The sequence below is a fragment of the Telopea speciosissima genome, chromosome 8 (genome assembly GCF_018873765.1).
Source record: "Telopea speciosissima isolate NSW1024214 ecotype Mountain lineage chromosome 8, Tspe_v1, whole genome shotgun sequence".
NCBI classification, from domain to species: domain Eukaryota; kingdom Viridiplantae; phylum Streptophyta; class Magnoliopsida; order Proteales; family Proteaceae; genus Telopea; species Telopea speciosissima.
Window position 1 is genome coordinate 3,498,796 of NC_057923.1, and position 27,863 is coordinate 3,526,658.

Consider the following 27,863-nt stretch of genomic DNA (forward strand, 5'->3'; position numbering starts at 1 on the left):
TTCCGACGCGTGTGCGCATTGTTCGGATCTCTGCCCGTATATTTGGCGGCAATTCGCGCGTAAGTTTTCTAGACTTTTTAATAACTAACCGACTCTCTCTCAGTAATCAGTGTTCACTCTCTTCAGTTGACTCTCGCTCTCACTCTTTGGGGGAGTCTTCGCCTCTTTCACTATCTTCTCTTTAATTAAATTGAACCTACTTTTCCTTCTAAGAAGGTTAGTTTTTTTTTAAGACTTTTTCAAAGCCAAAATTGGAGTTGGAGCGACCGAAAGTTAGAGAAAAAAAGAGCCACAGGTTTTTGGGGTAGCTGGTGTTACGTACGGGTGAGGAAAGGTCTACCAAACTGTCACACCAATACCATAAATAATGAATGGGAAGAATCCATACTCTTCAGCCTTCAAACTTGTAAGAAGGGAGTCGGGATCATGGTTTGTGATCTCGGATTGGATTGGTTGATATACATTGGGATTCCCTAAACTCAGGTAAATATGATATTTTTGTTTCTATTTTCTTATAAAAAAAAGTTACTATTTTATGTGCGCATCAAAATGCATGTAGGTCAGCGCATATCCCGATGTGCACCTAATTGAAACGCTAATTTGACATGCTCCTCATTAAAGAGGATCTGGACTCGTACATTCCCGTATCTCCACCATGCTAATTCAATGCCTCTCTTTCTTTTTAATTAGGGTTTTGAGAATCGACGAATCCGATTGTAGTAACAGTGAAGAGAAGCATAGACGATACTTGTGATGAGAGTGAGGGTTCATAAAGAAGTGAATCACATGCATTATTCCTTTTGTGAGTCATGTTTGCCTTTACCTAGAAAGTGCTTGGTGGCCATTGTCTCTCATATGGAGCTGTCACGAGCCAATAGAAAGTGGAGAAGGCAACCATGTACTTGGAACCAACCCACTTTGATCCAACGTATTAACCCACGTGAGAGCGCTTATAAGTGAGATACATATATAGAGAGAGACAGATACAGCTGTTAAACCTTTTTGGGCGGGCGACTATACAAAAGGGATAATTTGGTACTGGACGCCAAGGTGTCGGTGGCCGTGTCAGTCTCCATCGATCGATGCATTAAGTTCATTCCCACTATTTTACCCTTAAAATTACTGTTAACTTCAAATTTTTTGGTCCATTTTACCTTCCAATGACTAGGATATCATCGATCTGTATTATAGAATTTTTTTTTTTTATTTTGTTTCTTGTTCGATACAGTGGTCTAGTTCCTCTCATAGGAAGGCAGAAATGACATTTTAATCTCCCTTGAGCAGTATGTTCGGACAGTGGATTAAGTCGTCATTTCCCACCCTTATGAGAGGAACTGGACCACTGTACCGGACAGGAAACAAGAAATGATTATGATCCCTCCAACTTGCATTTGATGGCTGAGAACACTTGGGGACACACCCCGAGACCCGAGAGTCTCTAGCGGTCAAATGTGCGCTAGAGGGGCTGGCACCCTGGAGAGGCAAGGGAGCATTACCCACATTCGCGGGCGAGGACCTGAGCCAACAAAAGAAATATACTACAAATGCCTACTACCTAAAAAAACACACACACATACAGACAAAAACACAAACAAATGCCTACTATTATTGGTACAGTATAAAGTTGGTAGGTGGCCAAACCAACAAATCCTGGTCCCAGCCGTTTTTTTGGGGGGTGGGAAGGGGGAGGAGGTTGAATATCTTGGATCCGGCTCCTCTCTAGCGCACATTGTGCGGCTGGGGAGCTCCGATCCACACTGTTGCACGCATCCCTATGTAGTGGCATGTGGATCGAGGCCTCCCCAGCCAGATGAGGTGCACTGGACATCATCCCACACAGGAGAGGAGCTCAAATCGAATATCTTGGTCTCACCTTACCACCACCAATTATCATTTATCATAGTTTGAGGTATCACGATCCCCAATATTAGGCAGGTGATTCGTTTCAATATCATTAGTCACCGATCTTGGTATAATGCCAATACTGTATCAGTGATACGACACATGTTAGGGGTAAAATAGTAAATATTCTTTCTCTTTTTTTTGGAAATTTAAAAGTAAACTTGTCAGATACAGGCTGATTCGTACCGATACTCAATGCACTAAAACCATGCCCAATATGATTATTCTTATTATTAACAAAATATGTAGTGAGAGGGTTCTTTGAGCAAGTGACATAAGGGAGAACACCAATAAGGTTACATAAACCGGTATGATGCATAGGAGGACTACGAGATCATTTCATGTGAGGCACTTTGCTCCAGCAGCTCAAATAACTTTTTCCCAAATATATATATTATACATACCGAGAAAATGACTTCAACTTTGCTTTTACCTTCCCACCCCGTGTGGAAGAACAGTAAAAATGTTCCTTTTAGGATTTATTTAAAAAGAAAGGCCAAAATTTTGTGCACGTTCATGTGCCCTCTTACATAAGGGGTCAAAATGACTAAATGCCACTATTTAACGCATCTCAGTCGTCACTGGCCCCTCCATCATACCGTTGGCGTTGTGCATGAAAACCCTCCCCCCAAAAAAAATCTAAAAAGCATAAAAGGAAAAGTTTCCTACAAAAAATAATTTTCTATAGTTAATTTTCCTGTAAAGTGCAAAGAAAAAGCATCAAAAAATAAGAAAATTTTACATAAAAGAAAAAGTCTATATAAAATATCTATTACATAGAAAACGATGTGTAGAAAATATTGCTTGAAGTCCTTTTCATCAACTCACAAAAAACAAAGAAAAAAAACACAGAGCTTGAAGTCTTGACTCTTGAAGCCTTCAATGGTTTAATGGGCAAATTAAGGATAATGACATGTTTATAAACACAGAGAGGCAGCCTAACTATGGTAGGACCATCTCGACATAGACACACTGATGCTTACTACTGATAATTGAGACTTTGATTTTCCAAACCTAAGACATATAACTAACTAATTAATGACCCAAAGGTCCATCTACATGGAAAATATAGGTTATGGAAAAAGAACGTTGTCAAGCAGCGCCGCCCCCTTTAAGACCTCTCACATGGGGGCAGTGTTAGATGTCCGTGCACATGCTTTCATTGGTCTCATGTTGGTGCAAGTACCACGTAGCCTACCACCAAACCGCTTCCCTCTAGGTTTTTAACCATTTCTAAGCTAAGACATTTAGATTTGAAATTAGCTTTGGAGGACCTAAAATTAGTTGGTGACCAATTCACTACTTTTCAATCAACTACCATTTCAATAGGAGAGAATTTCCAAGAATCCATTTTATACTTTTATCATGCCATTTAATATTTGTTTTTCTAGTTGACCTTCAAATTTGATTAAAAAAAAAAAGGAATAGGAAGCTTGAATCCAATAAAAGATTAGAATGCCTATGATGAAGAATAAAACTTGGATGATAACTGTTAGCTCAGTTGGTTGATGTCTTGTCAGTAGAATGCAAACTCCCAGGAGGTTAAGGATTTGACTCTCCTGACTTCACCTTGTACCTTAAGGCACCACTCCCCCTCTCTCTTGTAGTTGTAGTTAAAATCCCATTGGGTAGCTAGATAGGTAGACTCCCAGGAGGTCAGGGGTTTGACTCTCCTGTCTTCACCTTGTACTATAAGACACCCCCTCCCCTCTCTCTTGTAGCTCTAGTTAAAATCCCAATGCGTAGTTAGATAGATAGACAAAAATAAAAAGGTCTTGTCCAATTTTGACCCAAAGCAGAGTAGAATCAGCATGGATCAGTCCAGATCGTTGCCAAGCAAGAGTTCAATATCCCAACTCACTTGTACCAACCCACAATGAACAAGAGAGTGATCTCCCCATAAGTCAATAGTGAGAATCAGAGAATGCTCCATAAACGGTGTATTCTAGACACCTAGGATTTTTCCATACATAATCAATCCTAGTTGAATAAGGGGGAGAATCGGCCGATCAGATCTGATTTTTAAAACCCTAAGTAGAACCCAACCAATGCTGCCCGGTGGTTTGGTAGTCCAGGCTTTGTTGGGTTTTTTTGAGAAAGTTTTCTTTCACCACACCATCTTAGGGTTTTAATATTGTTGGGACAAAAGACTAGGCACGGCGAGAACGAGCCATCGAGGTCGTGAGTCCAAGGCAAGGTCACGCGGCCTGACAGACACGAACGAGGATGCTCTCCGAGCTCATAGAAAGAGCCAAGTCACGGACATCATGCTGCGGTGGACACAAGGTCGCCCCCAAGCTCGCGTCACCAGTGCGCAGCCCACTCACCTGTAAAGGGCAGCGGGCATGGGAGGAACGACCTCCATAACTTGCGTAAACAACACCAAATCTAGCATGGACCAACAGGATCTGAGACTTTCGCCCACGTCACGCCTAATCCGGAGCGTGGGAAGTAACGGATAAGCATTATCCTCACACTTCACTCTGCGACGGTCTCACTCCACTCCGAGATTCCAGCTTACCTATTCAGGCACGACTCCACTTCTCAACCACCTTAAGAAGGGACGTAACACACGTCCAAACCATTTGAGTTCTCATTGAATTGACTATTGCTCAGGTATCTAACTTAAGCATCAGAGTGAGATCATCGGCCACGCTCGGTCCTCTCTGCTAATCACTGTTTTGCAGGCAGAACTCGCTCCGGTAGGATTTCTGACGCAACAAGTATGTTCCCCAAAATACCCTCTTGATAGCCTTCCACACTCATCTGAAGTACCGCGATGAATGGATTTTCATTCACCATGGCTGAAGGAAAACTCAATTTTTAATTTTTTTGGGGAAATTTACACATACCCCCCTGAGGTTTGACGAAAGGATATTTTACCCCCCAGGTTTGGAAAATTCTGCGTACCCCCTTGAGGTTTGCATACAGTAACAAATAAGTCCATTCCGTTAATTCATGACTAACGGTGTTAAAAACATGGGATGAAATGACAAATTACCCTTGCAAAAAAAAAAAACAAACCTGCAACCCATCTTCTCAAGTGTTCTTCAAGTTGTAACTAAGATTCTACATCAAGTATTCGTCAAGTCTGTAACTGCAAGTCTTAGCCTTTATCTTAGGCTTCCAAGTTTCCGTCAAAGTCACCTGTAAGTTAAACAGTTATCTTCAAGCTTACCTCAAGTCCTGTAATCAAGAGTGTAATTCAAATTCTCCGAGTAATATAAAGCTCAAGATTTTACTTCTCTCTTTATCTTCAAATATTGGCCGGCTCAGCCGCCTACTTAGCACAGCAGAAGGCTACCTGCAAAACGGTAGACCACCGAGGTTACCCCTCCGAGTGCCGCGACCGGTCCAAATTAAGGACTGCAGCACCTGCTAAGCACACACAAGCTTTATTTTCCACAGACTCTTTCAAGTTTTCACTTGCATATTTACTTTCATTACTGCATATTTTATTTAGCATCCTGGAAAACCTACTGGTATCAAAGCCTATTTCTATTTAGCCGACCCTTAGTTTAAAGTTCTTCTCTCCTTTTCTTTTTTACTTTTCGGCAGTCCTCTGGAAGTTGCGTAGTGAGAATTAGTTGGCTTTTGGGGCCGTTGGGCAAGAGGTAAGACCTAGACATGCGGTTGATTAGCAACTAAAATCTCCTTCACCCTTTGGTGGATGGAAGTATATCTTAGTTAGGGGGTTATGTTCCGATAAACTATGAGTAGACTAAGTAGAACCATGTCTTCGAGATTAGTAGGCGACTTCAGTTCACCAAATCAAGTAATTAGTAATGAAGTTCTAACAAGTGATCTTGACCAGTCCCTTCAAAACTGGACCTTACCCAAGGTCCCAACCAAAGAAGTTTACAAACAAGAATGGTATAGTTTCACTGAAACTATCAAGACCGTAGAACAAACTATCAATTACTCTCCAGATATGGAAGAGATCCAACTCTTAGATCCTTCAAATCTTAACAAACTTAAAAAAGATTTCAACTACCTCTACATAGGGCTTATACAAGTTGCCATCAAACCCCTGCATAGGGAAGGACTCAACGTAGCCCTCCTGCTTGCACTCAGGGATCAAAGGTTCCTGCAATTTGATGATTCCCTTCTAGGGATGATTGAAACCAGTTTACACAAAGGCCCAGTTTACTTCAATTGTTACCCAGATATAAACTTATCCTTGAATGATGCAAATCTTCTGGATACTCTAAAAGTTAACATTCTTACAAGTGGTTACAAGATGAAACAAGGATCAATACCAATTGCTATAATCCATAGAATCCAGTACAAGCCATGAGGACTTTAAGACCTAAGGCCCTGAGAAGAACCATCAAAGGACAAACTACGTTCATAGAAACAGATTTTGTCCATTCAAGAACCGTTCACCCTAAAACTGTCAGCTGGAAAGACATTAAGTTTCCAACAAAATGGTGTCTTCAGGCTCCTTGCCTAGAGTCACTTGTTGAACCAAATAGTGATGTTGAATCTATAAACCAAGATCAAGACGGAATGGTTACTATAACATTCCAGAGAAAAGATAAACAAATTAAACCTAGTACTGAAGAATTTGAAAGACTTAGCCAAGTTCCAAGTAGAGCTTCAACTTCTAGTTCTCTGACAAGTCTTCACTTAGAAAACCAAAGGTTACATCAACAATTAAGGTCCATGCAAATCTTAGGATTGCATACTCCAATTAATAGTAATGTCACCCAAGGAATTTATGAAGAACAGTCTAACAAGTCTTCTCCAACAAATGAACCAACTTCACCAACTCAAACTGACATGCAACATGAAACAAGAGTTGCTGTCATAACAGTAGAAGACTATGAGATAGATAAACCCGAGTCTCAGGATAGACTTGAGTTCACCCGAAATGCTGAAAAAGAGAATGGTTTTTTAGCTACTTCTCAAAAGAAAAACAACAAGAAATTAAGAACCTCGGTACGATAAGATGAGGACCATCAAGGTAAATGTTATGTTCTTTACCTATTTAGACATTTACACAAGTAATAACAACATTCCTTATCCTTTCTCTAACATCAACGCCAGTAAGAAGGTGTACCACACCTGGAAATTGGCTGATGACAAGACCATAAAAATTATACACCCTCCTGGTTCAAATATTAAGATCAAAATTAACAACACAGAAATCTCGGCAACACCCTTTAGATTTATTGAAAGTGTTTCTGATGGATCCAAGAAAATTATTGAACAAACAAATTACACAAATCAGTATTTGCAAACCATAGGAAGTCAACTAATTAGAATAGAGAACTTAGTTCAAAAAGACACTCCTATTGAACCAACGTCTCTAAGTCAAGCTAGTACTTCCTCAACAACAACTCTATTCAAACCTTTTACAATTTCCAACAAAAGTTTAAAAAACTTAAATACTCAAGAGAATAGAGACTTAGTAAGCCAAATTTCTACGAGGTTACAAAACTTGATTGTCCCAGACACACCTCAAAAGGAAACACAAGGAAGCTCTGCTTCAAACGTGGCAAACATCCAACAAATGGCTTCCTCGAAATCATCCAGTGATGATGAGGAACAAGACCAAGTTAATGCAATAACCAGTCCATATATGAACAATAATTACTATCCTAGACCAACATACCCAGGTCTCCAAATCGAACAAAGAAGGGAATTTTTCCAGGCAAATTACCAAAGTGGTACCATCTATGAATGGAACATAGATGGTATGTCAGATTACAATTTGACTAATAAGCTTCAAGAAATGACCATGGTGAGCAATGCTCATCGGATCAAGAACATACCTGACCAAGCCATAGTAGAAATAATTATTTCTGGGTTTACATGTCAACTAAAAGGTTGGTGGGATAATGTTCTCAGTCCAACTGAAAAAGAATCCATATTAAATGCCATTCAAACTAATGAACAAGGTTTACCAATTATAATTGAAAACCAACCTGTTGAAGATGTAGTCAACACTTTGATTTTTAGTATAACCAAGTATTTCTTAGGAGATCCTATAAGACTTAAGGACAGATCTTCTGAACAATTATCAAACCTCAAATATAAAAAATTACATGATTTCAAATGGTATAAGGACACATTCATGACCAAAGTTCTAACTAGGGCAAATCTTCCCTGCTGGAAAGAAAAGTTTCTTACTGGGCTACCCAGTTTATTCTCTGAAAAACTCAAACAAAAATTAAGAGAAGAAAATAACGGAGAAATTTCCTATCAAACCCTCACCTATGGTGACCTCATAAGTCTTGTTCACAAAGAAGGATTAGCTTTGTGCACAGACATCAAACTCAGAAAACAAATTAGGAAAGAATCAAAATCCTACAAAAAAGAGTTAGGGGGATTCTATGAACAGTTCGGATTTGATTCAAAAATCATCTCCCAAAAGAAACATAAAAGCCACAGACACAACAGAAAAAATAGGTACTCAAGCAAATACAAAACTCAAAAAGAACCAGATAAGAACCTAGATAATAGGTCCAGCCCCAAGAAACATAGACCTTATAAGAGAACCTTCCAAAAATCAAGATCAACCCAAAACGCCAAGACTGGATGTTATAACTATGGCAAACCAGGCCACATAGCCAAATACTGTAGACTAGCAAAAAAGATCAACTCACTTATAATGCCTGATGATACAAAAATCCAACTCCTAGCTGGTTTAGAACAAAACAGCTCCGAAAGTGAAATAGAAACCCAAGAAAATGTGATGAACCAAATTGAGTCAAACAGTGATAGTGATGAACAGGTATCTCCTTGTAACTATAGTCAAGGAGTTTTCTGTAAAAACTGTGATGATTCTGAATCATCAAAATCCATTAACATGATACAATCAAGTTCAGGACTTAAAAACTTTAACAAACCAGAAGAATTCCTCAACTTTGTTGACCAGATCAAAGATAAACATACCAAGACTTTATACCTTCAACATGCCCAAGAACTCTTACAAAAGGTCTCATCAACAAAACCTCAAACTAAGGCAACCCCTTATAACCTAAAAAATATTTACAAAAAATTTGATAAAACTCCAACTTCTTCACAAAATCCAGACCAAATTAAAATTGCCAGCCTTGAAGCTACCATAAATGATCTAAAAACTGAAATTAAAAATATAAAAGCAGACATAGCAAATTTAAAGAAATTCCAGCAAAAGGTCGAAATAGAAATAGAAGAAGAAGAAGACAACAGTATACAAACTTTACCAAACAATAATGAAGATTTTATTGATATTGTTAACAAAGTCAAATGCCAACAATGGTATGTCAATATAACTATTGTCATATCTTCAGCTCACAAGATCAGTACCATAGCCCTGGTGGATTCAGGAGCTCAAATGAACTGCATACAAGAAGGGTTAGTCCCAACCCAGTATTTTGAAAAAATAACCCAAAAATTAACTGGAGCAAATGGGTCAAGACTTAACGTTAATTATAAACTTTCAGATGTTCACATCTGCAATCAAGGAGTTTGCCTCAAACAAGTGTTCATATTAGTAAAGGATCTAAACACTGAAGTTATCCTAGGACAGCATTTCCTAGAACTCATAAAACCCTTTACTATTTCGGATCAAGGAATTACAACAACTATCCTAGGTAAACAAGTCCATTTCAAGTTCTTTGAACAAGCCAAAACAAAAGGAATAGACCTGCTCAAAACAGTTGCCATTTCAGAACAATCAACTATAAGCCAAATTCAAAATAAACAAAAACACCTGCAATATCTAAGACAAGAAGTTAATTATAGAACTATTGAACAAAGACTCCAAGATAAAATAATTCAGAAACAAATCTCTAGCACCAAGACCCAAATTGAAAAGGAACTCTGTTCAGAGTTTCCTGATGCTTTCTGGCACAGATGTAGACATATTGTCCATCTTCCTTATGAACCAAGTTTTTCAGATAAAGACATTCCTACAAAAGCCAGACCCATTCAAATGACCCAAGAACTACAAGAAATCTGCAAAAGAGAAATTCAAGATCTTCTTGACAAAAAATTAATAAGTAAAAGCAAGTCACCTTGGAGTTGTGCTGCTTTCTACGTTAATAAAAACGCTGAAATAGAAAGAGGAACACCCAGACTTGTCATAAATTACAAACCTTTAAATGAAGCCTTACAAACAAGAAAGAATTACTTCAAAGACTTTACCAAGCTACAATTTTTTCAAAGTTTGACCTCAAATCTGGATACTGGCAAATTCAAATTCATAAGGAAGATAGATACAAAACAGCCTTCACCACACCATTTGGTCATTACGAATGGAATGTAATGTCTTTTGGATTAAAAAATGCCCCTAGTGAATTCCAAAATATTATGAACGATATCCTAAACCTTTTTGGCCAGTTCATAATAGTTTGTATTGATGATGTTCTAGTTTTCTCCAAGTCTATTGAACAGCATTTCAAGCATCTTAGGAGCTTCTTCCACACCATGAAAACTAGTGGATTAGTTCTTTCCCAGAAAAATATGGAATTATTCCAAACCAAGGTTAGATTTTTAGGTCATTATATTTACCAAAACCAAGTCATTCCAATAGAAAGATCCATAGCTTTTATCGATAAATTCCCTGACCAAATCCTAGACAAAAAACAATCACAAAGGTTTCTAGGAAGCCTAAACTATGTCAGAGATTTTAGTCCTCAAATTAGCCAGTTGTGTAAAGACCTTTATTCTAGGCTCAAGAAAAAACCCAGTCCTTGGACTTCAAATCATACCAAAGCAGTTCAAGATATCAAAAAATTGGTTAAAGAAATCCCATGTTTAAAACTGGAAGATCCTGCACTCTTCAAAATTGTAGAAACTGATGCCTCTGAACTTGGATACGGAGGCATCCTTAAACAAGTCCAAGATGATAAAGAACAATTAGTCCAATTCGCTTCAGGAATCTGGAACCCTGCCCAACAAAATTATAGTACCATCAAAAAAGAAATCCTTTCAGTAGTTCTTTGCATTCAAAAGTTTCAAAGTGATTTATTAAACAAAATTTTTTTAGTAAGAGTTGATTACAGTGCCGCAAAACAAGTTTTAAAAAATGATGTTCAAAATATTGCTTCAAAACAGATTTTTGCAAGATGACAAGCCTTTTTATCAAGTTTTGATTTTGACATAACTTACATAAAAGGATAAATGAATTCAATTCCTGATTTTTTGACCCGTGAATTTGTGCAGGGTCCCAAAACAATTTCTATTATCATGGCTCCTAAGGAGCCCCCAAAACCCAGTATAAAATCAAAAGGTTCCTATGCCAAGTCAGCAACCTCAAGTCAACTTGTCAAAGTTTTCCCCTCCAAAACAGTAGTTGCAAGTGTTTCTTTCACCCAAGTCGTGACTAGCCAATCCACCCAAATAGTCCCTAACATAAGGTCATCCCAACAGCTTTCTAGGCCAAGTTCTTCCACAACAGTGTCCAAACCAGTTTCTTCTCAAAACCTACCCAAAAGTCAGTATGTCCTCAAACAGGCCTATCAAGACATTTTTTCCCTTGATGACCAATTCACCAAAGGATGCAACACTCCAGTTGAAATAGCTCGGAGAGCTTTTTTCCAAGATTGGAATTTTTATTCCCCAAATAGTTCAAAAAATAAAGAATTTTATGAATTTATCCTGGTTGATACAGATTCCATCCGTATCAAACAAAATTTTGACAAGAATGAACCAAATTTGGTTACCCATACTTCAGTGATCATTCTACAAATTATCAGTTCAAAGGATTGGGGCACACATCCTTCTCTACAAAAAGATTCTCTCAAAACTACCAACCACAAGATTTTCACTATTTTGATTACATGGATGCCTGGCACCATGCCTTCCTTTTTCAAAATAGTAAGAATCAACACTCTTGGTTCTTTTGCTTCGATTTCAAGTTCTCTAGCCCAATCCCAAGTTGGTTCCCTCGCTGGTGGGCCGCCTATGGACCAATCAATGACATCCTGTCGGATCAAGTGTTCGATGCTCTCAGCATTTTTTGCCAGCACACCGAACAAATCCCTGAACAACCAGATCTCCTGAGGTTTTTTATCCATTGCCATCTGGCTTGGATCATGTACTAGGAATACGCGATTGGGCAATCTGAAGGCCTTGATTACTCTGTCCCTTTCCTAGTAAGAAACTTCAGAGTCAAGTGATGGGACAAGTGTGATCTAAAAAGATGCACCCCTGAGGCCCTTATCTAATCCCTCACAAAAGCTACTCCTCAAGGGGCCCTTTCAGAAAAGTCAGATAAGTCCAGCAACAATAGACGCCTTAAACTTAAGGCCAAACCAGGCGAAATCGAGGCCCAGCTAGCTGTCCTCGATACTGAAGAAAAAAAAGAAGAAACCAGCTCAAGTGTTGGGTCCATTGACCCCCACCTTCATGAAGGCCAGTATGCTCAAGACCCAGATGATGGGCTGGACCTTGCCAGTCAACAACTCTCTTCAACAAGGTCCACCAGAAGGTCCATGAGCCAAACTTCCAGAAAAGTGGGCCGATAAGCCCATGGGTTAGTCTCCAAACCCCGATGTTGGAGAATCGTCACCATGACGACATCATAAGAATGGCTCAAAGAATCGACATGTGGTCAGTATCAAAAGTCGTGTCCCAGTCACTATCTCTGGTCCTAGATAGTCAAGCCACCACTGGGTCCATTCAAATACAGTGAACCATCTAAACCAAACCAATGAGGAAAATAGTGTTTCGACACGTGGAATGCCTCAGTGCGGTTTTTGAAGCATCTTCTCAAAGATTCCAAGTTCTACCGACAAAGTGGTGAATAGTAAAATTGACTTTTTACTGTAGCACTACGGACCAAGACTACTTTCGGCGCCTCTGCCTCCCAAGTCAAGACTCAGGGCCCACGCCCACATGCTTCTACGCTCTGCCAAAGATTCCTTCAAGATAAGGTTTGCTTTCGGTGGAAAAGTAAAGCGTCCAAAGCCTCCAAAGCTCTATAAGACCCTTCGTCTTCTCCAAGAGAAGGAGAATCTCTAAAGAGGAAAATAGAAGCACGCAGCACTGCTGTAGCTCAGCTCTTCAAGTTCTTACATCAACTGTTTTTCAAGTTTTTAATTTTATTTTATCAAGTGTAATTCATCAAGTGTTCTTCAAGTTGTAACTAAGATTCTACATCAAGTATTCGTCAAGTCTGTAACTGCAAGTCTTAGCCTTTATCTCAGGCTTCCAAGTTTCCGTCAAAGTCACCTGTAAGTTAAACAGTTATCTTCAAGCTTACCTCAAGTCCTGTAATTAAGAGTGTAATTCAAATTCTCCGAGTAATATAAAGCTCAAGATTTTACTTCTCTCTTTATCTTCAAATATTGGCCGGCTCAGCCGCCTACTTAGCACAGCAGAAGGCTACCTGCAAAACGGTAGACCACCGAGATTACCCCTCCGAGTGCTGCGACCGGTCCAAATTAAGGACTGCAGCACCTGCTAAGCACACACAAGCTTTATTTTCCGCAGACTCTTTCAAGTTTTGCAACCCATCTTCCCCAAATCGATTGGGGAAGATGAGTTGCAGGCTTGGAACTCCAAAGATCCCAACTCAAAAAGAAGAAATACAGTTTCCCTTCTCGTCCTCGTCCTCTTCCCCTTCCCTCTGCGCCTCGTCCAATGCCCTCTCTATGGCCGGACACCTGCACCCTGTCGTCCACCCGCCTCAGCTCTCTGCAGCAGTCTTCCAGTGACTCTTCTTCGTACTCATGGCCACTTCTGTACAGCACCCACCCTCTTCCTCCTCCTTGTCCTTGCCCTCCTCCTCTCTGTAGGTATCGCTGGCAACTTCACGTAGAAACCAACAAAAACAAAATCTTGGATTCAGATTCTGATTTCAAATTCAAAATTAAGCAATGATTTTCGGTGGATTTTTTTTTTAATTTTTTTTAAAAGAAAGAAACCTCTGGCGGCAACGCAACTCCTCACGGCACCTCCCTCTGCAGCAGTCTTCCAGTGACAGTCTAGAATTTTAAGTATAGTTGTAATAGGGAACCCGAAAATTGAACTGCCAATCTTCTTTGTTTAGATAAAAAATTTCAAGTATAGATCAAAAAGAGAGCTTTCAATCAGTCAATCTTCTTTTGCAAAGGGGTTTTGAAGAAAACTTGGTTTTTTCCCTTTTCGGATGAGAAGCAAGGAAGAGGGGGGGGGGGGGGAGAGAGAGAGAGAGAGAGAGAGAGAGGGGTTTAAACATTAAATAACAGAGAAACTATAAGCAGAGAAAGATGTTGAAGAAGGGAGAGAGATCTTCAGCAAACCTATCTTTTCCCATCTGCTTCCTCTTCAGCTCTACCTTTCAGCAACGATTTCATACCCTCTCAACCTCCAATCATGGCTGCCAACCCACCTTTGCCTTCCGTTCCAGTCAAATCGCCGGCAACTGAATCCATAAGCCACCCAACCCTCTTCTCCTTCCGTTTCTGAAATCCCAAATACGAGACTCATAATCACCAATTCCAAAATTGAATCAATTCTAAGCAAAGCCGTAGCTTGTTGGGTTCAATATGAGAAAGCCCTGGAATTGCCCCTTTGAAAAGGAATTTTGAAGTGAGAGTTCGACGCACATCATGTGGTGTGATACCATCGACGATTTGAACATTTGCATCCGCAAGGTTTCTCAAGAATCAAAACAAAAATTGAACTGAAATAAACAAAAACTAGAAGCTAAGAGAATTCGACAAAACAAGAAATTGCGGGGATTTCTAACATGTTTAATGGAGAAAAAGGTAGAGAAAGGAGAGACGGGCACCAGAGTGTTTTCAAAATCTGAGGTCTTCTGTCTCCAGTGAAGCCGCATCTCAGAAGGGGTAGGGAGCCGTTGTGGCGGTGGAGTAACGGTGACAAGGTCAGGGCAAGCCGAGGTAGTTAGGAGATTGGGTTGAATCGAGGAGGTGAGGAGGTTGGTTCGAGCCAAGGTGTTCGTCGGAGCGTCAAACGACATTTGATATTCAGAGACAAAAGACAACCGAACTAATCCGGCAAGAGTGGGATGGCATTGACGCCGGTGAACGAGTTGCAGGTTTTTTTTGGGAAGATGAGTAGTTGTAGGTTTTTTTTTTTTTGGCAAGGGTAATTTTGTCATTTCATCTCATGTTTTTAACATAGTTAGTCATGAATTGACGGAATGGGCTTATTTGTTACTGTTTGCAAACCTCAGGGAGGTTACGCAGAATTTTCCAAACTTGGGGGGTAAAAATATCCTTTTGTCAAACATCGGGGGGATATGTTCCCATTTTTTATTTTATTTTGCAATAAACTAATCACATATATTGGTGACATTAATATATCTCATTGGACATTAAAAGAAAAGTTCAATATTGAAGTGGGTCTTTAGGAGTTCGCAGGTCCAAGCTAAACCTAAATTTAATGGGTCTTGTTACGGTGACATGGGCTGGCCTAATCAGCCTGATATGCAGCACTAAACCTGAGGGCTTCCTTCGGTTGCAAGAGAAGTGAAGGGATATATTTGCATTTCCAACCAAATATATTTCACTTAAAGAAGGAAATTCACTTGCAACCAAACATCAAAAATTATTTTTTTCAATAAAATATTTCACTTCTCAAAGAAATATTTGCATTTCCTTTGCAATCTAACAGAGCTAACAGAAAATCCAGCTAGTTATATGGAGATCATCGATGACATTGGAGATTGAATCAAGTTTTCCTCCACCCACGGTGATTGAGATCCCATTTAGCGCAGGGCAGGAAAAACGGGTAAGAACATTAAGAGGGTATTTTGGAAAGATATTAAAACCCTATCGGTGGATTCAATTCCATGCCAAGGGGAATCATTCCGACCGATTTCTCACGGATCCAACATCCGGATCCGGATTCGGAGTATATAAACTCTGTTCAAGAGTATGAAGCTTTGGAATATTCTTTTTCCTTGAAGAGCATCCGTCGTTCTAAGGAGAGCAAAGCTTAAAGTCATCGCGAGTGTCCAATACTCCAGTCTACCAATTCCTCCCCGCACCTACATTCCAACCTCTCTCTCCCTCCCTTTCGCCCTTTTGCGGTCTTTTCCCTCTCCTTCTTGGAGACTCTTTCAGTCTTCACTTCAGCGCAGCACAGAGAGAGAGAGAGAGCAAACTACGACTTGTGTCAAATGGCGACTGTCCCCTTGACTGCTATGGTAAGAACCTAATCTTTCATTTTCTGTTCTCTTCTTTTAGATCTATTTTTTTGGTGTTTTCCTTGCATTGGGATTATGGGTGTCTTTTTACATGTGGCAGGCGAATATAGGTTCCACCGTTTCCAGTTCAACAGCTTCAGCTCCAGGAAGCGTCTCACAGGTGAAGGTTATCAGCCCCTGCTGTAATGCTTCTAAATTGCGAAAATGGTCGGCGCCATCGGATATCTACTCCCCATCGCTCTTCTTTTCCAGCTCTTTCCGTATCGTACCTCTCACGTCTTCCTCGTCGTCATCGTTGTTTCCTTCTTGTCAGAGAAGAACTGGTTTTGTTAGTTCCGTTCGTGCCGCAGCTCAGGTCTGTCCATTTCTTGCCTGAATTCCGAAACACATGTCCTTGTGGCCATTTTTTACTTTTTCTCTGTAACATTATGTTAATTTATATTATGCATCTTCAGAGCTGTTTCAGTCCTCTAATGGTGAATTTGTTTCTGTTAGTATGGATTTGGGATTTTGTCAGTCATCATAATCAGCGTTTTGAGAGTTCGATCGACTCTTATATTATGTTTTCTCTTTTCTCTGCGTGTGTCATGGTATTTCAGGACGTGGGATTGCAATCTAAAGTCACCGATAAAGTATATTTTGATATAAGCATTGGGAATCCTGAGGGTAAATTTGCTGGGAGGATCGTGATAGGATTGTTCGGTGACGATGTTCCCCAAACCGTTGAGAACTTCCGTGCTCTGTGCATCGGTAGAGGTTTTTTATTTTGATTTGTAATCCTTTACATGTTTAACTTTTCGTTCTTTCTCTCTCTCTTTTCTACCTCATGTTCTTGAAGCGGATTGAATGAGTTCTTGAATGCAATTTGCTAATGATTTCAACTTGATTTAATCTCGCTCAGGGGAGAAGGGCTTTGGGTACAAAGGTTGCATGTTCCATCGTGTAATCAAGGATTTCATGATTCAAGGAGGAGATTTCGAGAAAGGAAATGTACGTACTCTTCTCGATTTGGTTTCTTTTCAAGTATAACATTTAGCTTGATCAATATTATGTGGAAAAATTAAAGATTGAATGAGTGAAATTGTGTGGCAGTTCAGACAGTTTGCTACTTTTCAATGTTCTATATCACTTGAAGGTCCAAGAGTCGGGATGGACTATGGACTCGACAATTGGCAGTTCTGATGGTGCAACCGTCTCTGAGGTCCAACTTCGAAAACACTAGTTACAACACTGACCAAATGGTCACAGAGAAATTTATGAGGTCAGCTAGGTCACCTTCCAACTCAGCATTGTTGATGGGGAGGGGGGAGATCTGTGATTGCAAATGAGACCCTACACCCACCCCAGTCCACACTCACAAAAAACAGAAAACAGATCCTTTTGTCTCCAAAACGGATCCAATCCTCACTTAAGTACAACATTGAGAATTATTAGGCCTTCGTAACCTAGGGTTAAGGTTTACACAAATATGAACTCGGTTAACTCAAATCCATCTCTAATGGGGAGGGTGAGCTCCACATAATCCCTGACTAAGATTATCCAGATTTAGTTGGCCTCAATTGGTGAGGGACTGAAATCTTAAAGCAGAATAATTCCCACCGTCAGCATACTGGAACTAGAGCGTTAAGTCAAAGGCCTTAAAAGTCTTAGGGACTTCATCTACATGTACCCACTTCACATTCTATAAGAAAAGTAGTTGTTCGAGGGAGAACAATCGGAAATCGAAGTGGAAATTCAAATAAACCATTCACAAATATAAGATTCAGGCCTAGACTTCCACAAATCTAAAATTGTGTCAGAATCCAAGTATCCCAAATTAATCTCTCTCCAAAAGCTAATTTTACAATGTGTAGATAACTTGTCATATTTAATTGGCTTTGATGTGGAGAGACTGATTGGAACTCAAAAGCAGAACACCCCCCCTCCCCACCACCATATTACAAGAACATCCCAGGTACGGGGGCCTTTTCCTATGCACATTCATAGAAGTGCTTTTTCCACCAGTCATTCAACTAAGAGCTGGAACTTCCCTTAATATATTTTTTGTTGTCATGTTTAACTGTTTCTATGTTTCTAAATCCTCCCTTCATGTATTCTTGACTTAGCATATCTTGTTTTGATACTCCTGGATTGTTTGATTAATTCATTCGACCAGCTTTATCTCAGTTTATAAAATATTCAAATTTGATTGCCTTGAGTTGGTCACATATATATTCCAAAAGCCCACCTTTTTCATCTGCTTGTCCCATTTGTATGGGTAGCATCCTCTTCAATCTCTTCCACTTGTTGTCATAGTGGGCAAAATGATAAGTTTTGGAATTTGGAGTATCTTTTGGTGGTCATGTTTAAGTGGTACCTTGTTTCCTTTCGTGCCTTGTTAAACCCGCCCTTCATATATTCTGACTCGGCATAACTTGTTTTGATACTTTGGAATTGCAAAGAATTTCTCAGAGTTCCAGTTTTTCATTGACAGCATGCCAAATTTCATGATTTTAAGAAGCGTACTTCTCTTATTCAACTTGTCAAGAAAGTAAATGAGGAGTTTTAAAAAGATAAATTAGAAAAAAAAAAAATCCACTTTTCATGATCATATCTAATTGTTGGTCCAACAACAAAACAACAGCAACAACAAACTCAGCCTTATCCCAACTAAATGGGGTTGGCTACATGGATCCGTAAGAAACAAATTAGGGAAAACTGACAGAAAGTAAGAGGAATGAAGAAATGAGAGATGAGAACTGAGAAATGAGAAATGAAAGTAAGAGGAAAGAGGCACAACCCAGGAAGTCGGGAAAATCTCTGCTAAATGGGGTCGACAACATGGATCCTTGCCCTCCAATAGGCTCTATCCGAGGTCATACTTGGTACAAGACCTAGACTATGCATGTCATTCCTCACAACCTCTCCTATGATCATTTTAGGCCTGTCCCTAGCTCTTTTAGTTCCTTCAATCAGGATTAGATCACTCCTTACTGGGGTGTCCCCAGGCCTCCATTGAACATGACCATACCACCTCAAATGACATTGTTGGAGCTTGTCATTAATCAGGGCAACTTCCAAATCAGCTCTAATACGTTCATTCCTTACTTTATCCTTTCTAGTTTTGCCGCACATCCATCTTAACATCCTCATCTCTGCTACACATAGCTTCTCTATATGACACTTCTTAACTGCTCAACATTCCGCCCATACATCATAGCCGGTTGGACAACAGACCTATAACACTTTCCTTTAAGCTTTGAAGAATACGTCAGTCACACAGTTGTCCGGTCGCACCTGTCCACTTCTTCCATCCCACTTTAGTTTTTTGCGAAACATCATCATCTATGTCACCTTTATTTATGATTGACCCCAGATATCTAATATAGTCACTTTGCGGTATCTCTCTCTCCTCAATTTTCACTGTCATTATCCATCATAGTGTGACTAAAGTTACACATCGTATACTCCATCTTTGATCTACTAATCTTAAAGCCCCTTGTTTGATCTCCACATCTCTAACTTAGCGTTAGTCCCTGCTTTTGTCTTGTCCACCAAAACGATATCATCGGCGAAGAACATACACCACGAGACCTTGTCTTGAATGCTTTTGGTTAATTCATCCATGATAAGCGTAAACAAATAGGGGTTTAGGACTGATCCTTGATGTAACCCAATCGTAATTGGGAATTCCTTACCCTGGCATCCCACAATTCTCACACTAGCCACCATGCCCTCATACATATCTTTAATTACATCCATGTATTTACTCGACACCCTCTCTTCACAAGAACATGCCGGATTAAGTCTCTAGGGACCCTGCCATAGGCTTTTCCAGGTCAATAAAGACCAAATGGAGGTCCTTCTTGCTAGCTCTACATCTTTCCATGAGCCTCCTTAGTAGGTAAATAGTTTCTGTCGTGGATCTACCTGGCATAAAACCATATTAGTTCTTCAAGATACGAGCCTCTCTTCTCAGATAGGCTTCAATAACCTTCTCCCATATTTTTATGGTATGACTCATTAGTTTTATGCTTCTATAGTTGTTGCAGCTCTAAATATCATCTTTATTTTTGTAGATCGGAACTACAATGCTTCTCCTTTATTCATCTGACATTTTCCTTGTGATCATAATCTTGTTAAACAGCTTGGTTAACCAATATACCCCACATACTCCTAGGGCCTTCCATACTTCTATTAGGGTCTCATCTGGACCTGCTGTCTTGCCTACTTTTATTTTTCTTAAGGCTTCTTTAACTTCCGCCACACCGACCTTTCGTACTTATCTATGGCGTGTGTTATCTTGATGAATAATATAATCATCCGGGTCATTCATATTCGAACTATCTCCATTTAGTAGTTCATAGATATATTCATCCCATTTCTTCACAATGTCCTCATCCTCTACCAACTCTTCCATCCTTACCTTTGATACATCTCACATGATCGAAATCTCTACTCTTTCTTTTTCTCATTTAACTATCTTATAGATAGCTTTTTCCCCTTCCTTTGTGTTTAGATTAATATAGAGATCCTCTTATTTCTTCGCCCTAGCCATCCCTACAATCTTCGTAGCCTTGTTTCTGGCCTCATTATACCTCTTTTTATCTTCTGTTTTTTTAATCCGTTGCCATGTCTTAAAGCTCTCTTTCTTGGTCTTGATGGCTGCTTGGACCTCATCATGCTACCACCAAGTCTCCTTAGGGGTCTGACGACTACCCTTCGCTTCCCTTAGAACTTCTTTTGCAATCTTCTTAATACAGATCATCATCTCGTTCCACATCACATTGGTGTCTCCCTCGAAATCTCATTTTCCTTGTTTGACCACATTATCAGTAAATGTGCCTAGGGACTCCCCTTTTAATCTCCTCCAACTTATCTTAGGGTACATAGGTTCCCTCCTATGCTTCTGTGCATTGAGACACATATCTAGGACCACCTGTCTATATTGGGCGGTTAGACTCTCCCCAGGGATAACCTTACAGTCCTTACACAACATCAAGGTTCTAAATCTCGGTTTCAACCAGCCAAAAACCGAGATTGTCTTGATTTCGATCATATCTCGTTCGAAACCTAGTACTTTCTCCAGGTTGACTTGAACCTTGGTTTCGAGGGCCAGAAGTTGTTTTTTTGCCCTGTTTCTTATTGTGCCGCCTATTTTTTGACATTTTGAACCCAATCTATGCATTAGTTTCACATAGAGAACACTCAAAATAATACTTGTGGTTTTGACCCAAGTTTGATAGTATATATTGTTCTTGGACTAGGTATCAAATAAGGTTTGATCAGAATATAACTCTTTCAATATAAATCATATTTAAGCAATCTTGGATTTGTTGAAAATCCAAGATTGCTTAAATCTGATTTATATTGAAAGAGTTATATTCTGGTAAAACTTAATTTGGTGTGCGCAAATGCTGTTTAAAATTTCTCTGAATGGAAATAAGTTTTTAGACATCAAAACAAATGAATATTTTACCGCTCTTTGGTTTTTAGCAATGTTTTATCATATTAAGATTTATGGAATTTTTAGATTTGAGAAAAACCCCAATATTTAAAAGTTGAAAACCTATAGCCGAAAATCCAGGTTTTGTTTTTGAACTGGGGTTTGACTTTTTATCATTTTATCATTTTATTTTTAACTATTTTTTTGGATTCAAATAGGGGGTATTTGCTTGTTTATGAATTATATCTTATGTAATTATAGAAACATTTACTTATTTTGTGTCTATCCTGGTTTCTGGCATAAATAAGTGCCTGTCCTGGTTTGAGCCAGGTTTCCTCAAGTTTCAATGAGGATAAGGGAATTTATATAGATGTTCAGGTCAAAACTTGCGAAATTACCGAAATATGGTTGAAACAGGTCGAAGCATTACATTTTTAAACTTCCCCTTCAACTCGTCTCAGTCAGCTGCGAAACCAAGATATCTCGGTTGAAACTGCATGCACAACATTCTGTTTGCCCCTCTAGTTAGGAAGAAATCTATTTGACTGGTATGATTTCCACTTTTGTAGGTAACTAAGTGCTCCTCTCTTTTTTTATAGCTTGGCAATGACATGTAATGATTGATGTGGCTAAGTGCCAGCATAGCATAAAGATTAAAGCAACTCAATTTCTATTGGAATGAATGCATGAGAATCAGCATATGTATGCAAAAAATTCTTGCTCTCTTTGAGAATTTTTTTTCCCATTCTTCTTTCATATTAAGATTGTTTTTTTCTTTACGTAATTGACCTCCACAATTTATTTTTTTCCCTTGGGGGTGTGGGGTTGGATTTGGGGTTAACAACTGATATGTCCATAGACAGAGTTGTAATGGTCAAACAAAGCCGACCCCATTTAGTTGGATAAAGTTTTGTTGAGTTCTCTGAATGTGCTGCAAGAACTGGAGCACCCCATATTGCTGATGGTGCAACAAATTTGAGAGAACAGTTTTTTTACGGTTACAAGCATCAGCTTCTATTCTGAATTTGTCAATTAAACCCATCCTGGTCAATGGGTGTGACATCGAAAGAGCTAGATGAGATGAAACTGATGGAGGGATTTAACTCATGACAGGCTCTATTTGGCACTTTATTAGTTTTTATTCAGTGGTCAAAAGCACCGGGTGAAGACCCTGTTGGCAGTTGGCATGTGTGGCAGTAATGTACCAGTGAATGAGATGCTATACATGAAAATGAGACCTGGGGATGTCTTGTTTTAGCTTTAGTACTTTACAGAAAACAAAGTTCCCAGAGCTTACCTGGCTGTGATATCCCAGTGTAATGACAGTGAAGTTGGGATTTCCCCATTGAAGTTGAAAAATTAAAAGGATTCCATTGTTTCTGTTAGGTGGCTGCAAGCCACATGCCTTTACACAATGTCAGTAATTATTTCTCCCATGTTTGTGCTCACAAGTGACCAGGATGAAGGAGAAGACCGTGCTAGCACATATAGTGTACTGTAGTACTGAATAAAATCACGTCAGACCTGAAAAAAGAAGCCTGGGCGCTGGGTGACCATCTTGTCTTGTTTTAGCGAAAAGCAAATTTCTCACATCTCACCTTTGCTGTATCTTCTAGTGCAAAGGACAGAGATAAGGTTTCCTCATAAATAGAATCATGCTGGTTGTTTTAAATTCTAGGTTGTTCTTGGTTTCGGAGCTGGTTCATCATCTTCATGAATCACGATGCACGCTTGTTCACTGAAGTTTTGGATTCCTGAGGATTCCATGGTCTCCATTGGGTTCTCACCTGAGAGCTTTTATTTTCCTTGAAGTTCTGTATTTCCTTTTTCTGATGACACTGGGAAGCACTTCTTTCATTCATTCTGGGGTTAAATGGCTTACTGATTTTATCACTTTTAATTTTGGATGTTGATTTTAGGATTCTTATGCTTCATTGTGTGGTTTCTTTTTTATGCTCCAATGAAATCCTCATTCTGGCGTATCGCCGCATGGGGGCAGGGAACTCCATTCTGTTTACTGTAAATAGAGGAAAAGATGTTCATAATATTGAATTTTGTTAAATAATATTAATATTGTTATTTTGGGTTGGAGTGGGGTGTCTTATCCATAGGTCAGACATGCCCAAGGCGGACAGGTGAAGGTTTTATCCCAGTTCAGGGAGCTGATGGTCATCTGACTTAATACCAGATTCCACTAGCACCTTCATGTTAAGGGTTGAAAGTACTGAAATTCCCTTTTGGATAAGGATCAGTTCACTCTTGATTGGACTTTGATCCTTCCTACTTGTTGACAGCTCTAGTAGGAATTAACTTTTCTAAGAATGAATGACCAATTCCAAGGATAATCTTTGTTGGCAGAATCGTGGGTTAGAAAGAGAGAATGAGAGAAAATAATGTATTGTATTCATTGATAGGTAAGCCTCTCTATTTATAATAGAGGGGAAATTGCAAAGAGACTAAACTAGGCGATGTGGGACTAAAACCCACATAGCCTACTTACACTTAATAACATAAGAAGAATAAAACTACCCCAAAAAGACCAGAATACCCCCCACGGTATTCTGGATTACATATTCCAACACTCCTCCTCAAGCTGGATTATACAAATAAGCAAAGAAAGAAGATCCAACTTGAACTAAAGAAAAAATAACTCCTAATAATGCTAACACTCCCCCTCAAGTTGGCGCATACAAGGTACTAATGCCCAACTTGAACAAAAAAGGGAAAAAACAAAGTTGTAGCAGAATCCAGCTTGACAGATTAATGCAGCTCCCACACAAACCTTCAAGAACTTGAAAAATAGATCTTCAAAACCTGGGCAGACTTGAGCAGCAAACTTTCACCAATCTTTAACAGTTGTCCAGTGATGAATCTCTAACTGATAATCTTGAAGATAAGTAACTAGGGTAACGAACAAATGAATCAAGCAGCAGAAAAGATCAAGCAGCGGAAAAAATCAACCCAACTGTAGAACCTCATATAGGCAGGCAATAACCAAACATCTTTAATACTTTAATACTTCAATCTCCCCTTTACGGCAAACTCAACCCAATAATAAAGCTAGGATCAAGCTCTCAAAGTAAGCCGGATATGAACAAAAAAAGCTTCACATAACTGAATATGTTCGTAATTGCAACCAATAACCTTGGAACACACTGTTGTAATCCCAAATAAGCTGATCTCCAGGGTAGTAGATTCGAGTCTTCAATAATGAAAGAAATTCGATCTCCAATAGTAGGATACTCAGTCTCAATAATAGGGCAGCAGTAGTCCACATAAAGGCTGCAGTAACATGTCAACTAGTCATGCTTACAGAAGCCAATCAATAGAACCAACAAGATAGGTAGTAAAGCTCAATAGAACCAGCAAATATAAGATAATCACTCAGTAGATCCAATAGGTAGTTGAAGCAGCCAGCCACATAAGAACAAGGAAAATAGGTTGATAATTGGAAAAATCGAGCCATAAGAATGAACTTGAATTTTTTCAAAAAAAAACTGATGAATGATGCTGAAATATGGGTTGAATACTCCTCTGATATGTACAAGACTCTCCTAAAAATATGAGCTTGAAACCCTAACCCTAAAATCGATTATTGTCAGGGTTTTAGAAAACCCTGAAATTGAGATCGATTTAGGGAAAGGGGGCTATAATTGCTGATGTAGACATGTAATAGATGCTGACCAAGGCTGCTAGAATGGAACCTCCAAGGTGAACAATCAATCTCCAGTGAGAGTAAGACCTGATCTTCAAAGGGGAGAGATTCCAAAAAATCGCAGAATGAGCAGGGCAGCATTACAACACTACACCAACATAAAGGACCTTCTTCAAGCCTTGAACTGATGAAGGAGAATTCTCTTTTAATGTTAGAACCACCTCTAAAGCACTCGAACAACAGCAAACATCCCTAGCCCAAATCGATTTTTATCAGGGTTTTGGAAAACCCTGAAAAGAAGAGATCGATTGGGGTAGGGGTCTTAAAAATTGAGGTCGATTGGTCCTTGAAGTGGGAGTAATCAACCTTCCAAATGAGCAAAAACTGAAACCTGAAAGTCAGGGTTTTTGGCAGGTAACCAAATTAGCAAGTTAAGGAATTTTTGCTGTAGAAACAAATCCAGCCATCAGAAAGGGTCCAAACTTAGGTCGAGTAGGGTTTGTAGGAATAGGGAATCACCCCCAAAAGATCAACTGCATTTGAAAAAGGAAACACCAAAATCGATTGGAGTCAGGGTTTTGAAAACCCTGACAAGTTGAGATCGATTAGGGTATGGTGGCTGGAATTAATTAAAGCTTGGAGAAAAAGGAAATAGGGAATGAGGATAATGGAATAGGGTAGAGAGGGGCTGGAGAAGGGTGCATAGAGAGGCTCCAACAATGGAGGATCAGTCTTCATTAGGTAAAAATCAGATCTGCAAAATTCTGGACAGCTCCAATATCACAGGTATGGCTCCAGCAGATTTCGAACAGAATTTTTTAATAAAAAAAGGTAGAAAGGGAGGGGGGCAGCAACTAAATCATTGGTATGCTGTATTTACCTCATTAGTGCTGCCCCTTTACAAGGTTGAGAAGAAGGAGAAGCCGAGAAAGGGAGAAATCGACTGAAGAGATGGATTAGGGTTTTCTTTCTCTTTTTCTAACCTAGATCAGACCAGCTCTGATACCATGTTGGCAGAATCGTGGGTTAGAAAGAGAGAATGAGAGAAAATAATGTGTTGTATTCATTGATAGGTATAAATAGAGGGGAAATTACAAAGAGACTAAACTAGGCGATGTGGGACTAAAACCCACATAGCCCACTTACACTTAATAACATAAGAAGAATAAAACTACCCCAAAAAGACCAGAATACCCCCCACGGTATTCTGGATTACATATTCCAACAATCTTAATTCTATTAACAGAGGTGCCATTTTTAAGACATGCATTGGACATGGTATCAAGCTCATTGTTTTTAACGGCTTGTAAGTATACATCTTTGACTTGGTAGATCTGTCATTTTATATGCTTGTATGGCCTTATATGAATCAATATTTGAGACAATAATGTGTAGAAATTTTTTTTTGCATAATTGTGTCATAAAGAATTTTGCAAAAAATGTTTTATGAATTTATATTGTTTTATTTCTGGTGGTGTTAATTCATTTAGTTTCTAAAGGTCAAACCCCTATCAGCACTTACTTTGTGTTTTATTACCTAGTGCACATCCATATCTAAGGTGTATGGGGCTTTATTTATTCCCCATTTTCCCTTTAGGCTTAAACTTTGCTTCTGTTGAATGTTTTTGCCCTGTCTGTTTGTTGAATTACATGGCTATCAGTTTCATTGTAAGTTTGGTTTACATTTGGTTTGATCTACCTCATATCTCTCTCTACTAATCCTCAGGAATTGTCTTTGCTTGCAGGGAACTGGAGGCAAAAGTATTTATGGTCGGACATTTAAAGATGAAAACTTTAAGTGTAAGTTGATCCGGAGTCCCCGCTATATGTTATATGAACACACATCAGTTTGTGTGGTATCTATGCAGTGAATTGGTTCCTAGTAGTCCATAGATTTTCTGGGTCAAACATCAACTATATTGGAAGATTACAAGCATCTGAGAGCACCTCCAGTATTCCTAATTGTAATCTATAGGTTTGATTGTAGCAACCTTGTGATTGTGTGCGTTTCTGAATTTCGGACTTGGATCTCCATGTCTCTAGTTGTGACCCATTCACAGTATGCTTCATCATCTTCCTAGTGGATGCCAAAATATCATCTGAATGTCTTTTATTTTTCTTCTTCCCCTTTTTTCCTTCCTATGGTAGTCCATAAGAGATTTAGATAGATCTACCCATGCATCAGACAGAAACATACCTGAATCCGAACTTTGGAATTTTTGTAGTGTCTCATGTTGGACCAGGAGTCGTCAGTATGGCAAATGCAGGGCCAAACACCAATGGGAGTCAATTTTTCATCTGCACTGTCAAGGTAACTGATTCTGCCCTACTAATACAATTTTTTCTTGGCACACAAAGAGCTCCTCAGTAGTAAAAGGATCTGTATGTGGTGCTGACTAACTCTACTTTGATATGTTTGTAAATTGGGTGTGATGCAGACACCATGGCTGGATCAGAGGCATGTTGTTTTTGGGCAAGTTTTGGAAGGCATGGACATTGTGAAGTTGATTGAGTCACAAGAAACTGACAGAGGGGATCGTCCGAGAAAGAAGGTGGTGATTAGTGACTGCGGTGAACTTCCAACGGTTTGAGATAATCTCATACTTCCTGTCACAAGGGGCTTTTAGAACTTAATAACCTTGAGTTTTGTTAATTTGTTTTTTCTGAATGCGGATGCATAGAAACTACAGCATGACCTGCATGAGAATGCATTTCTTCTTCCCTTTTTTTTTGTTGGGTGGGGGGAGATAGGGATGTATTAGTCTCTGAGCTTTCATTTTTGCTGTACA

At 39.3% G+C, this 27,863-nt stretch overlaps 1 protein-coding gene across 2 annotated transcripts; it reads left to right on the forward strand.

Moving 5' to 3' along the window:
• Window positions 1-15,956: 15,956 nt before the first annotated feature.
• Window positions 15,957-27,690, forward strand: LOC122638267 (photosynthetic NDH subunit of lumenal location 5, chloroplastic-like). Of its 2 annotated transcripts, none has more exons than XM_043831147.1 (7): window positions 15,957-15,994; window positions 16,092-16,349; window positions 16,594-16,744; window positions 16,896-16,984; window positions 26,820-26,874; window positions 27,300-27,385; window positions 27,513-27,690. In XM_043831147.1, the coding sequence occupies exons 1-7, from the start codon at window positions 15,968-15,970 to the stop codon at window positions 27,663-27,665; spliced, it is 819 nt and encodes a 272-aa protein (XP_043687082.1). In that variant the 5' UTR covers window positions 15,957-15,967; the 3' UTR covers window positions 27,666-27,690. The 2 variants fall into 2 exon arrangements, with proteins under 2 accessions (XP_043687082.1, XP_043687084.1); XM_043831149.1 differs by having other exon boundaries at window positions 16,095-16,349.
• Window positions 27,691-27,863: the final 173 nt, after the last annotated feature.

What these genes read in the sequence shown, in the direction of transcription:
- LOC122638267 (XM_043831147.1), top strand. Translation starts at nt 15,968, where the DNA reads ATGGCGACTGTCCCCTTGACTGCTATG. An exon ending in CCGTTCGTGCCGCAGCTCAG is followed by an intron (nt 16,350 to 16,593) that starts GTCTGTCCATTT and finishes ATGGTATTTCAG; the next exon opens with GACGTGGGATTGCAATCTAA. An exon ending in TTTTCATCTGCACTGTCAAG is followed by an intron (nt 27,386 to 27,512) that starts GTAACTGATTCT and finishes GGTGTGATGCAG; the next exon opens with ACACCATGGCTGGATCAGAG.